Source organism: Poromitra crassiceps (genome assembly GCF_964638095.1).
Source record: "Poromitra crassiceps genome assembly, chromosome: 2".
NCBI lineage: Eukaryota > Metazoa > Chordata > Actinopteri > Beryciformes > Melamphaidae > Poromitra > Poromitra crassiceps.
The window spans coordinates 109,286,185-109,300,357 of record NC_139624.1 but is presented as its reverse complement, the minus strand read 5'-3'; the positions used below and the strand labels follow the sequence as shown (position 1 = coordinate 109,300,357).

The window sequence follows — 14,173 nt, the reverse complement described above, 5'->3', positions numbered from 1 at the left end:
TCTTGTTTTGACTCATTTCCTCATACATCACATGTAAATATTGAACATTGTCCATAGGCTATTTCCCATCACCTGGCATTGTTGGCATGATTTTGTGCAGTGTGCCTTCAGTTTGAATATTTTGAAAGGTAATTTCCTGCTGACGCGATAAGTCGCGCTGAAACATGGAAGCACTGGCACACAAACATCTATTAATGGCAAAACAAAACGATTACCTTTACTATTATTCCTGCTGTGCACATTGAATCAAATGCTGTTTATCTGGGAGCTTGTTGCTTGACAAAGTTTTTGCCTGGGAATAACAAGGAAGCTGTTTCACTAAAGAGAATTGACACAGCCAAAGCTCACAAAAACAAAACGCATGTTTTCCAGTTTTGTTGACATTTGTTGAAACTGCAGCCTAACATCTCTGCAACTGTCGTTTCATTGCAACAGAGGGTGACATAAATTTGGGCTGCAGTGTTCTTACCTGGGTCTGGAAATGTGAGAAAACCATTTAGTCCTGAACCAGATAAGACAAGAAGACATCATTTTGTATAATATTTGTTGTACATAACTTAATTGTTTACTTTGACCTAACATTCCCATTGTCCAGCCAATATTAGTATGCATCCTCTTGTCAGCGTTCACCAATCATCATAATTGACAAACCTGAAATCTTTAAATTCACTCAAGAAATGAAGGGTCCGAAATTAATGTCTAAATGTAAAAATTTTGAAATGGAAAATGGGCTCGAGCCTTGAGTCCTAGACGGCCTCTGCCTCACCCAGATTGCACCGCCCAATAGTATTTTGATTTCCTTCTCTCACTCCTCAGATCCTCTCCTCCAGCAGCCCTTATATTTTCTTCAACTTCTAGAGAGCTTTAAGCCCAGAAGTATGTCTTTCTTTATCTCCCCCACCCTCTTTACTTCATATATAATTGCTTTGGTAACATGTTGGGGTCAGGGGAAAATAATTATTTCGTAAGGAGAGTGTATTTATAGCTCACAGCAAAAGAAAGGGAGTGACTCTGATGTCCCGACTGGAGTTTGAAGGTGATTCCACCACACTGGGGAGCCCAAAGGGAGAGGAGTTTAGGTCTGGTGGAGTGATGGGAATAGAAAGCCTTGGTATGCGGCCTGCAGTCTGGTGGAGTGATGGGATGCGGCCTGCAGTCGCCGAGCGCAGACCTGTGCTTCAACCCACCCCCTCCCCCCGCCATATCTCTCCTGTAGCAATTGCTGCAACTCCTCTACAGTAGATTCAGCGCTGGATTCTGTCTCTGTGGCTCTCGGTGTGCTGCTGGAGATATCACTTTCTCTGTTGGTCCTTTCGATACTCTCAGAACCAATAATGAGTCAGAACTTTGAGCTCAATTACGTTGTTCCCAGGTAGCATGGTGAGGCTCTCGGGCTAACAGGCCCTGACAACCCCACTGTCAACTTGCACTGGAGCAATTAGAGAACCCACACACACGCACCCATACACTGGGTCCACCGTGCTCCACCGCGCTCCACCGCCAAGCTATGTGAGTGTCTCCTCACAGCTACAGTATGTGAGTGTCTCCTCACAGCGGTGGCAGTGCTGTGTCGCTACATAGCCATTAATGCCCGATGGAACGGCACTAAGCTTCCTGTCTAAGCGGTCTGAGTCTTTCAGTGAATGCATAAATGACTCTTTTCCCTTTGATTAGCGAGGCCTTTGCTATCAGTAAAGAAGTGCTGTGTTAGATGGGTTGATGGCAGCGCTCTCGGTCTCTAAACTGGCTCTTTCATTTGTGTGTTTAGTCCGGAGTCCAAGCGGCTCCAGGGAGAGCAGAGGTGTGCACCTTGGTGAGGAGCTCCAGGGAGAGCAGAGGTGTGCACCCTGGTGAGGAGCTCCAGGGAGAGCAGAGGTGTGCACCTTGGTGAGGAGCTCCAGGGAGAGCAGAGGTGTGCACCCTGGTGAGGAGCTCCAGGGAGAGCAGAGGTGTGCACCTTGGTGAGGAGCTCCAGGGAGAGCAGAGGTGTGCACCCTGGGGAGGAGCTCCAGGGAGAGCAGATGTGTGCACCCTGTTGAGGAGGCTAGCTCCAGGGAGAGCAGAGGTGTGCACCCTGGTGAGGAGCTCCAGGGAGAGCAGAGATGTGCACCCTGGTGAGGAGTCTAGCTCCAGGGAGAGCAGAGGTGTGCACCCTGGTGAGGAGGCTCCAGGGAGAGCAGAGGTGCACCCTGGTGAGGAGGCTAGCTCCAGGGAGAGCAGAGGTGTGCACCCTGGTGAGGAGCTCCAGGGAGAGCAGATGTGTGCACCCTGTTGAGGAGGCTAGCTCCAGGGAGAGCAGAGGTGTGCACCCTGGTGAGGAGCTCCAGGGAGAGCAGAGGTGTGCACCCTGGTGAGGAGGCTAGCTCCAGGGAGAGCAGATGTGTGCACCCTGGTGAGGAGGCTAGCTCCAGGGAGAGCAGATGTGTGCACCCTGTTGAGGAGGCTAGCTCCAGGGAGAGCAGAGGTGTGCACCCTGTTGAGGAGTCTAGCTCCAGGGAGAGCAGAGATGTGCACCCTGGTGAGGAGTCTAGCTCCAGGGAGAGCAGAGATGTGCACCCTGGTGAGGAGGCTAGCTCCAGGGAGAGCAGATGTGTGCACCCTGGTGAGGAGGCTAGCTCCAGGGAGAGCAGATGTGTGCACCCTGTTGAGGAGTCTAGCTCCAGGGAGAGCAGAGATGTGCACCCTGTTGAGGAGTCTAGCTCCAGGGAGAGCAGAGATGTGCACCCTGGTGAGGAGTCTAGCTCCAGGGAGAGCAGAGGTGTGCACCCTGGTGAGGAGTCTAGCTCCAGGGAGAGCAGAGGTGTGCACCCTGTTGAGGAGTCTAGCTCCAGGGAGAGCAGAGATGTGCACCCTGGTGAGGAGTCTAGCTCCAGGGAGAGCAGAGGTGTGCACCCTGGTGAGGAGGCTCCAGGGAGAGCAGAGGTGCACCCTGGTGAGGAGGCTCCAGGGAGAGCAGAGGTGTGCACCCTGGTGAGGAGGCTCCAGGGAGAGCAGAGGTGCACCCTGGTGAGGAGGCTAGCTCCAGGGAGAGCAGATGTGTGCACCCTGGTGAGGAGGCTAGCTCCAGGGAGAGCAGATGTGTGCACCCTGTTGAGGAGTCTAGCTCCAGGGAGAGCAGAGGTGTGCACCCTGGTGAGGAGCTCCAGGGAGAGCAGAGATGTGCACCCTGGTGAGGAGTCTAGCTCCAGGGAGAGCAGAGGTGTGCACCCTGGTGAGGAGCTCCAGGGAGAGCAGAGATGTGCACCCTGGTGAGGAGTCTAGCTCCAGGGAGAGCAGAGGTGTGCACCCTGGTGAGGAGGCTCCAGGGAGAGCAGAGGTGCACCCTGGTGAGGAGGCTAGCTCCAGGGAATGCAAAGGTGTGCACCCTGGTGAGGAGGCTAGCTCCAGGGAGAGCAGAGGTGTGCACCCTGGTGAGGAGGCTCCAGGGAGAGCAGAGGTGTGCACCCTGTTGAGGAGGCTAGCTCCACGGAGAGCAGAGGTGTGCACCCTGCGAGGAGGCTCCAGGGAGAGCAGAGGTGCACCCTGGTGAGGAGGCTAGCTCCAGGGAATGCAGAGGTGTGCACCCTGGTGAGGAGGCTAGCTCCAGGGAGAGCAGAGGTGTGCACCCTGGTGAGGAGGCTCCAGGGAGAGCAGAGGTGTGCACCCTGTTGAGGAGGCTAGCTCCACGGAGAGCAGAGGTGTGCACCCTGCGAGGAGGCTCCAGGGAGAGCAGAGGTGTGCACCCTGGTGACAGGGCTAGACAGTGCAAATCACTTGGATTTGCTACTAAAAATAGAACAGAGCGAATTGTAAAATGCAATTCAAAGCACATGTGCATGTACCGAATTCGACCGTTCAATACATTTTTTATGTACATATTTTAATGCTGTGGTTGTTGAAAGGCTGTGGCCGAGTTGACTTGAACGCAGCACTGCACTGAACCAATGGTGTCCATTGAAAAAAGCATGTGATCCACTCATCCTGTATCGTTTGCATTAGCCATGTTAGGCTTGCAAGACAGGAGTCACATAAACAGATGGAATTCAAATGTGTCAGAAGGATGGATTTGTACACGGGACGGGAGATACAGCTACACCTGCAGTAGACTATAGTTATGGCTAGCGTTGGCTGGCATGAATGACATCGCTAGTTAGCATCTGTTAGCATTAGCTAGCATGCCGCTTGCTAACCTTATCTTCAAAAAGACTGTTGACAATCTGGAACATTATGCTGTCTGTTCCATAGTGTGGAAAAAATAAGCTTAAAGCCTGTTATTATTCCTCCAAGAGTTAGGGGGCGCTGTACACTGCAGGTACAGTGTCCTTGGATGACCTCTAGGTCAGGGGTGATAAAGGCTTTCCTCTGTCCAAGCTCGGGGTCATTTGCAAGCTCAATGGTCTAGGGGTGATAGCTGCAGTGGTCCGGATCCGTTATAGACTTTTGTTTTCTGTAAATAAATCTTTGTTACAACTTTAACGCTAGTATATTGGACTTATTTAAGGGTAAATGAAACTTCTTACCACAATAGACAGTAAATGTCTGTTTGATAGACCATCAGCTGCTATGTGAATAACATTACACGGCTATGGTTTTCAACAGTCTTTGCATCCTTTATGATCAAACTAATAGCAACTAACATTAGCTGCACATTCAACACCCAGTATCTAACGTTAGTGGCAGGGCAAACACCTGGACACTGTCTGCCCACTGTTATGTCACACTGCAATATGTCACTTTCCACCACATCAGCATTGTGATAATAACAATAAACTATTTGTCTTTCTTAACAAGGTAACAAGGTGCTTGTTCAAGTAAAAAATACAATACAAATAGTTAATAGTTAAAGCATTAAAACAACATAATGCAATACACACAACAGAATAAGCACACCAAAGACCAATTGGACAGTAAGTATAAGGGAAAACAAATGAATGAATGAATGAAGGAAACCTTTATTGCCCCTCAGGGAATTTGAAACATAACAGAAACACATATAACAGCACAAACATAAGCATTATACCTAATACGCATAAAACAATGATAAACAAGCAACAAGCACAGAATAATTAAAATAGGCTGTAAATACAAATGGACCAAGTTACATTAAAAAGCCATTTTATAGATATTAAAAAAAAAGTTTTTAAATGTGGATAGTATGGACATATTGTTAGGCAAACAGATGACTAAATAAAGGGTTATAATTAAATCAGAGATTAATTGAATCATATCGAATATGTGCTATAGGCTGTCATTCTGTATCGAATTTTGCACCCGCTTTCAGACCTCCTGCTGAGAGCAAGGAAGACCCTGTTTGTGTGCGGGGATGGTGTGCTGCTGATGGGTCTGTGCTGCCCAGATGGACTTTCTCTGCATCCCTCTAATAATAATAATAATAATAATAACTTTAATTTATATAGCGCCTTTCATAAAACCCAAGGTCGCTTCACAAGAGTGGGATACAGATAGGGGAGAGAGGGGGAGGAAAACAAACAAACAAACAAAACAAACAGGGATGGTTGAACTAAACTGAACGAACTAATGTGGAAAGGCCATGTACCTCTACCAACCGCTTTGAAAATACAGACCTACAGACATACAGTATACTGTACTGTAAACTACCTTCAGAAAGTCTTCAACTCCCCTCATTTTATTTCTGCCTTTTGTTTAAGATTTATTTATTTAATATGGAGAGTGCATATTAATGAGCGCTTAAAGGCAAATGTAAATATGCCAGATTTAACCACCAGGCTAATTTTCATTGGTTGACCCTTGGCAGGTTGATGTTGTAATTAAAAATACATGTCACAGTTTAATGAATGTAACACTAAGGGTTTTAATGTTGTGCCCTGAATTCAAAATGAATTAAGCGGATGGTTCTATTAATCAACAATCTCCACAAAGTACCCCATAATAACAAAGTTAGTTATCAAGTTAACAAAACATGTTAGAGAAGTTTTTGCAAATTTTGAAAATGCAATTTAGAAATATCTAATAGCTCTTTATTCGATCTTGCTTCTCTCATTTGAATAAGTATTCAACCCCCAGAGTCGGCTATCTTCAAGTTACTCCACAGATTTTCAATTGCATTCAAGTTTGGACTTTGGCCCAAGGACTTTCACATTACAGTGCTGATTGGAATCAGTCCAGTCTAACATTGGTGGCTCTCTCATGCAAGACATTTCCTTTATTTTGCTCCCATTTATTATTCCGTCTATCTGTACAAGTTTCCCTGTCCTTGCCCCATGGCTGCAGTGATAACGTGTCGTCTTTCTGCCTCTGGTATGCAACTGCAACCAGGCCGACTGAAAAGCTCTCCAGCGGATAGTGAACACAGCACAGGACATCTTCGGGACCATCTAGCAGACATGGACTCAATCTACACCTCAAGATGCCTGCGGCGGGCTCACAACATCATAAAAGAGCCATCGCACCCCGGCCAACACCTGTTCAACCTCTTTCCGTCTGGAAGGAGATACAGGACAATTGCAGCTTGGACTTGAAGGAAGAAGAACATCTTCTTTCCCAAGGCTGTGGTACAACTTAATGCTGCCTTCACCCCTATCCCCTCATCCCCCAGTGTGCAATAACTGGAGCACAAGCCCAGTACTTTTTATATAGTTTTTATACTATTTTTTGCACTATATGTACTTGACCATGCGGATTGACCATGCTGCTATTATGTTTGTATCTACTAATTGACGACATTGCTTTAATTGACAATGTCAGTGTTTTTTTTATTGTTTCATCCAATATGTGCTGTGCACTAGGAGGCTTCTGTAATTTCATTGTCTAGAGAACAATGACAATAAAGCTCTATCTTTCGTCATGCTAATCACAAGTCTATTACAGATTCACAAGTTGTTGTCGCCCCCCCCCCCCCCCCCCCCCCCCCCCATTTTTATAGAACATACAAACAAGACAAACAGCCTCAGACACAGGGAAAAAGAAAAAACAAGGCTAGGTCGAAACCTAGCATATGGCCAGCGCAAAAAAGCGTTGACGAGCGTGTTGGTTGTAGCAGGAAACGAAACATTGTTAATGTGTTTGTTTATGTTTATGTTTATGTTACACATTAATCAACATTTCTGTAAATGTGCCAGTGTTAGGCAGCTGGCTAATTTTCAACTGTAGTCCTTGTGGCAAGATGTAAAAGAAACCTACAAATCAATAAAACCTACAAAATCAATAAGATGTACAGTCAAGACAGTAAGACGCCATAAAGAAACCAACAGCAACAGAACAATAATTCACAAAACCAAATTGCAGGCCATGCAGAGCAACAGGAAACAGTTGAGCATAATTACTATAAAAAGCAATGCACAGTACCAAGAGACAACAGATCAATACATAAAAACATGCCACCTGCAAACACCCATACCACACATACAGTATAGCCATGCAATCAACATAAAACAACACACAGGCAAGCAATAATGACCATAACCATGCATGCATGCATGCAGCTATTCAGAGCAGCAATAAACTGATAAAATACAAAAGGCGCTCGGTTGACCTTAAAAAAGAAAGAAAGAATACGTTACCAGATTCTTATTAAAATACTAGTAGATAAACTATACATACCTAAGTCATGCAGAGCTGGCAACGTTCAAGGGACATAGTGGGGCAAGTTGGCAACAGGATTAGTGAGTAATGCAATGAATAATAATGAGATTAACAATAAGATTAAAAATGCTCACACGTCTGACTTTTTAGAAGCCAGGCTTTGAGACTTTTTGTGAATTTTTGGTAACTGGTGCAGCTTCTTATTTCAGCTGGTAGGGAGTTCCACATATGGGAAGCTCTTACAGAGAAACATGACTGGCTGAAGGAGCTGGACCTGAAAGGGACAATACAGTAACCTCTCAAGGAGGATCTTGTGGATGATCTATGATGATCTGATGATGTGAATGAAGTTACTGAGTGGTGGAGGAGCCTTGCCATTTAAGATCTTAAATATTAGACAAGTGTCTGTGTACTTAATTAAATTATCCCAGCTAAGGATGTCATGCTTGCTGAGAATATTGCAGTGATGGTGAGTATTGGGTTTGTGTGGAGGGCTGTGGAGGCAAAAGTATGAAAGATATCATGGGAAATCAGTATGGTAAGAAAGCCCTAGAAAATAAATATTTAATTATGTACTTGCATTTAATTCTAAAAGATGTGTATCTGTGGCATTAAAAGGACCCCACCCCTCTGTATAGCCTCATGGTGCCTTTTCAACTTCTATTGTTCTAATTACATCTCTCCCAGTTAGCAGTATCCCAAAATCACAAGTTCATGATGAAATAGCCTACGGTGCAGTGCAGGCTTTCAAAAAACCACGAGCAGCAGAAGTCCACACATGCTGTGTGCTGTGGTTTGGTGAAGATTGAACAAAATTAGAAGGCGAAATAGCGATTTCTGTGAAAAAGGGCCCACCCACAACACTTTGCAAGTCGATTACATCTTAAAAAAAGGGCAAAACAGGTTTTGTGTCCACACAAGCTGTGTGATGTGGTTTGGTGAAGATTTGACAAAATGTGAAGGAGAAATAGCGAAAAAACGCTTTTGGACAAAATTCTAAATGCCGGAAAATGTAGGTAGATGGAAATGGGCGTCTTCACCCGGATGTCAAAGCACGGTCATGATCTGCATCCGGGTAGTGCCCAGATGCGCGTACTTATGTGGACTTCCGTGTCAAGGATCCAACGCGTTTCTCTTTTATCGATCATTGTCGGCTGCTGGACCCTCTGAAGTGCGACAGGCAAAAAAATGTGACAAATCCAAGGCTATGATAATCCCACCGGGGAAGATCCAGGTGGCATTTATGGGAAGCGAAAAAAATCATATTTTGTGTTTTCTACTGTACATTTTATTGTACAGTAAGTACAGTAAACTGGCATTCGAGGGGTTACAATTCAGAGTAAGCATGAAATGTTGATATGAGGTATGAAGGATGAAGTTACCAATGGATAAGAATCAATAATTAAAAAAAATATATATATATGAATATCAAAAATAAATATTAATATCAATATCCAGCTGCTGGACCTAGTGAAGTGCGACAGACAAAAAAATATAAGGGGGGTACAAGGGTTAATGAAATTAAATAAAAACAAAACATAAACTCAACACTATATAAACAGACTGGGCAACAAGTGTAGCAGTTGAAAGCAGTTACTTTCATTCCCCCCCAAGTTTGATGGACAGAAATAAATAATACAAAAACCATAGAAAATGAGGTAAAAGAAAGTGTGCAATTCTCCTTTAAAATAAATTTAATTAAATGAACAAAATAACATAAACCGTTTATTTTGAGCTATGGTTAAGTCAGAGTTCCAGGCAGTCAAGCAAAAGGTGGACTTGTTTTGATGCCCTTTGATGTGTAACGTTAGTGAACGGTGGCTGGCTGATATTAGCGGTCATTAACCTGGTTACACACGCAGCCCTGCTCCCCAGTGCTTCACACACTCCCAAGCTGTTTTGTCCAAGCAGTCTGACGACCGCTGCCGACGCGCCAAGGTGTTTTTGAAGCAGATGTACCAACGCTTCTCGCTGGGATGTGTGATTTTCCTGGCTGTGGACTTTCCGAGGAGAGGCGGCCGCCTCCCTCACGTGCATCTCAACGAATCACGATGCATTTAATCCATCACGTGTCTTGAAAAGGACATCTAACCCATTCTACTCTGCCTCTGATTGGCCCTGATATCACTCAATCATCACTCTGCTGTCCTGTATGTTTGTGAAAGAGAGAGAGAGAGACAGACAGACAGACAGCGGGCCAATGTGGAGTTTTGAGAGGGGGTAAAAAAAAACTGTCAACATCTTGTTGTGGCGGTCAAAATCCCATTGTGGAGGTGCGCCATAAATTCCCCTATGTATGGGAAACACTGGTATTCGATTTTCAATTTTGGGATTCAGATTAAAATTAAAATTTTGGGCCGGGGGAGGGGGGTATGATTTTAAGCTGTGTGTCAACATGCTGCCACGGGTGTTAAGAGTCACGTACCTTCACTTGAAACTGCTTGGCTATCCATACACGGGTAATGGGTGGTTCAACACAGCCAGCTGGCGGTGTTGTGGCTCTTTCAGTTAGCAGCCTAGCTTATCACCGCGTATATACACTGAGAAACTGTCATAGCGCGGAGATAGCAGTCTACGGCAACCTGAATCCACTTAAACTCAGTCCGCCCTCACTCAGAGTTAAAGTTGGGTAGTATCTTTTCCAACCGGTACTACCGGTATCGAATTGCAACGCAGAATTAGGTGCCTGATTTAGGTGCCATGCCCGAGATGCTGAGTGAAATATCTGCCCTCCGTTGCTCCGTACCCAGTGCCGCATGCACCTTCATTAACATTGTTTGGAGCGCGCCGCTTGAAATCCTCTTTAAATAAAAAAAATCCACTTTATATCCGTTTAAAATTTCAAAAAGTATCTGTTCAGGTCCAGGCACCGTTTAGGCACTGCACTGTTTTAAAAGTATCGTTTTATTACCGGTATCGGAAAAATAGGAAAGGATACCCATCCCTACTCAGAGTGGCCACAGGTTCAGTCCAAGTTGATCACACAGCGGACTGAAAATGCAGGCCAAAACAAAGCTGCACTGATCAAGTGAAGAGGTGTCATTCCTGCTCTACATTAAATATATGTTTGTCCTGCAATATTAAAATCATTCCACTGAGGGTCCAGCCCACAAAAGGCCTTCATCAGATTGTAAAGAATATGACTTATGGCCTTCATGGGCCAAAACGACTATGGAATGATTTTACTTGGGTAGAACAAATAAATATCTTTATGTACTGAGCAGAGTGATTTGATGGAGCAGAGCAGTCAGTGGAACGCAAGCCCCGTTTAAGCAATCACCCCCCACCCCTGGCTGAAGGTTTGAGTTGGTTACTATTGAAGCTCTGGAGCCAAAAAAGTGGTATTTGGGACAGCCCTAATTAATTGGTTGCCTTTTCCACTTTTGTCCACTGCATGTCCTTGTAGAAAGCCCTGCTTTGTATGGTATTTACATATCATTCACACTCTTCTATGATTGCTGCTTTCCATACACAGTGGCTGGCTGTCCATGCAATTATTTGGTGTGTGTGTGTGCGTGTGTGCGTGCGTGCGTGCGTGCGGCGGGGGTGCGTGTGTGTGTGTTCACTTTGATGCGCACTTCACAGTAGGATGGCATTATTTATTCATGCCTTTGTTGTTCTTATTTCCTCAGTGAGTCAAACATTCCTGGCGTTCCATTTTAGGCAGATCACGGCTAACTCAGACGCAGTCGATAGTGCCTCGGTTGAATGAAACACATGCGCGTAACACACACACACACACTTAGAAAGAGCAATCTGTCAATATATCTTCCATCTAGGTTGTTATTTGTAAGGCTTGTCTCAGCTCCCCCCTACACCCCCCGGTGAATTGGCAGCTATTTTCTGTAGGGCTGACGTGTGTGTGTGTGTGTGTGTGTGTGTGTGTGTGTGTGTGTGTGTGTGTGTCTTGTGCGGTGGTTAGGGCTGGGCAATACAGAGGCCATTTACACCCCCCTGGCACTAACATGCGTTTTCTGTCATCAGATTGCAATCAGATAGTGCTTGACTACTTGAAAGTACAGGTGCAAATGCCCCCAACACACTTTGAGGACGGATTGCGATCTGATCGGCCAAACTGCTCGGCTTAGTCTATTTATTTTTATTCGCCATTTGCAGGATACTTTTTTTTTTTTTTTTTACCTTATTCAGGGATGCAAACTAGTTATTGTGCTTGCTGAAAGCAAGGCACAATCTTTGATCTTCCTAGTTTTGATCTGCCAAATTTTTGGGACGTAATAACTCCCACAGTTTTCACACCACATAGACATGCCAGAACTCAAAACGTGCGGCTCATTGAGGAAAGAGTTGCTATGACTTTTCTAAGGGGTGGGGTGAAGCGGTTTGGGCGCTGTTCGCGATTAAGCCTGAGTTTTTTTCCGATTGACTTGAATGGGGTTTCGATAAATCTGGCAAAAGCTTGCATTAAATTAGCTGCATCTCAGAAACCATATGGCCTCGAGCGACCAACCCTTGTAGGGAGGTTCCCAGAGGAGCCTTTTACTATCCAAGAAAGAATTACACCAATTGACCTGATGGTGGCGCTATAACAGCCCTCTTTACATTTTGGTCCATAACTTTTGAACCGTAACATCCACAACCAAACTTCTTTCTTCCCTGGATTCCTTGGGTCGTTCCGCATACTCATATAGGCCACGCCCATTTCCGTCTGACTAGATTTTCCGCCATTTTGAATTTGGTCCAAAACTGTTTTTTTGCAATTCCTCCTTGAAACTTTGTCAAATCTTCACCAAACCAAAGCACCCATCATGTGGGGACTGTCCTGCACAACACTGATTTCGCAGTTTTCGAAAAGACTACACCGTTGCGATATAATCCACTTCCAAACTTCTGTGGGTGGGGCCTATTTAACAAAAATCGCCATAACTCCGGAATGCATCATCTGATCCTAACCAACCTTGGTACAGGTGTGCAGGGATGTACTCTGAGCTGATAGGAAAAATATTGTGTCATTTCGCCTATAGAGTGCGCTGTAGCAACATCAAGTACCTGTAGCTCACACGCCATAAGAGCGACTGTTCCCAAATTGGGTCTATATGTTCATAGAGTACTGTCCTACTCTGGCCTAAAGAATTACACCGATTGACCTGACGGTGGCGCTATAACAGCCATCTTCACATTTTGGTCCATAACTTTAGAACCGTAGCTTCTACAATCAAAATTATTTTTTCACAGGTTTCCTTGGCTCGCCCCATGTTTACTCATTGCTCTGATCTAGAAAAATACTCCTATTGACCTGATGGTGGCGTTATAACAGCCCTCTTCACCTTTTGGTCCATAACTTTTGAACTGTAGCGTCTACAATCGAAATTCCGCCCCTGGATTCCTTGGCTCCTCCCGCTTCTACTCACATAGGCCCGCCCTACTAACTACTTAGTCCCCCTAGCTGCATGCGCAGGGACATTGCAAGGCAGGCGGTGCATGGCGAGGACAGCAAGCACAATTACATTTTCGGTAGGAAATGTAGATCTTCTAGTTACCTTTACTGTAGGTGACAGTCACCGTTTGATCCAAAAATAGGGCACATAGGTGAATGATTTCTGAGTGGTTTTTTGTGTCTGCCTCTGCCCTGGTATCTGTCACCTTTTGTACTCTGCATGAGTTTGCATCCCTGCTGATTAATAGGCAAGCATATAATGTACGTGACGTGTTACAAGCAACACTATAATTAATAAACATGTTACAGGCTTGCCCATAACTGCCCATTCCGTTCCTTTAGTTGTAATTTTCCACTGAGGACATTAACAACATTGTGCATGTAAATAGCTTTCTGAAACATAGAAGTTGCAACTTTTTTTTTAATTGAAGGACACTATACATAAGGAACTTAGCCAACAGAAGAATTATTTTGAATTTTTGAGTTGGCTGGTTACTCAAACTTTTTTTATATATATTTTTTTGTTATGTGAAAACAAACCATCTGGCAACATCAGGTTAACAGGACATAGCACGGGAGAGGATCATGCTATTCCCCCCAGTTCCCCTCCCTCCAAATAGATGCTCCTGGGCGACCAGAGGAGGTGCTGGTGCAGCGACCAGGACACATACCCTTAATCCGGCTCCCCACCCGCAGACACGGCCAATTGTGCCTGTATGGACGCCCGACCAAACCGGCGGCAACACAGGGGCTCGAACCTGTGTCCCTCATGTTGGTAACCGGATGCCCCTCTGCTGCTGCTGCTGTTGTGTGTTTTTGTGTGTCAGTTTGTGGCACATGCTAGCTGGAGGGAGGGGGAGAGAAGAGAGGAAGGGGCGGGGTTGTAATGATGGGAGCTGTCCCCGTAGGCTGTGCTACAGCCCATCAATAACTGACTGTTTGCTTGTTTGGCAGGAAGCTCTTCAGAAGATCCGTCAGAAGAACACCATGCGCCGTGAGGTGACGGTGGAGCTCAGCAGCCAGGCCTTCTGGAAGACTGGCATCCGCTCCGACGTCTGTCAGGTAACAGCCGTCAACTGTACACACACACACACACACACACAAACACACAATGATATGTATATACGGTATGTACTGTACATGCACATCGATTAAGCATCGATACAGGCTTAGATACATGCATACGACACACGCAACTAGGGCACGGCAATATATCGTACAATAACGATGTTGTGA

At 45.3% G+C, this 14,173-nt stretch overlaps 1 protein-coding gene across 2 annotated transcripts in view; it reads left to right on the top strand.

Annotated features, from left to right (window-relative positions):
• drosha (drosha ribonuclease III) overlaps positions 1-14,173 on the top strand; it is a 215,037-nt gene that overhangs the window by 55,681 nt on the left and 145,183 nt on the right. For both annotated transcript variants that reach the window (XM_083652258.1, XM_083652257.1), the window contains exon 16: positions 13,892-13,999. In XM_083652258.1, the coding sequence (XP_083508384.1) occupies positions 13,892-13,999 (108 nt within the window). The remainder of the gene's footprint in view (positions 1-13,891; positions 14,000-14,173) is intronic.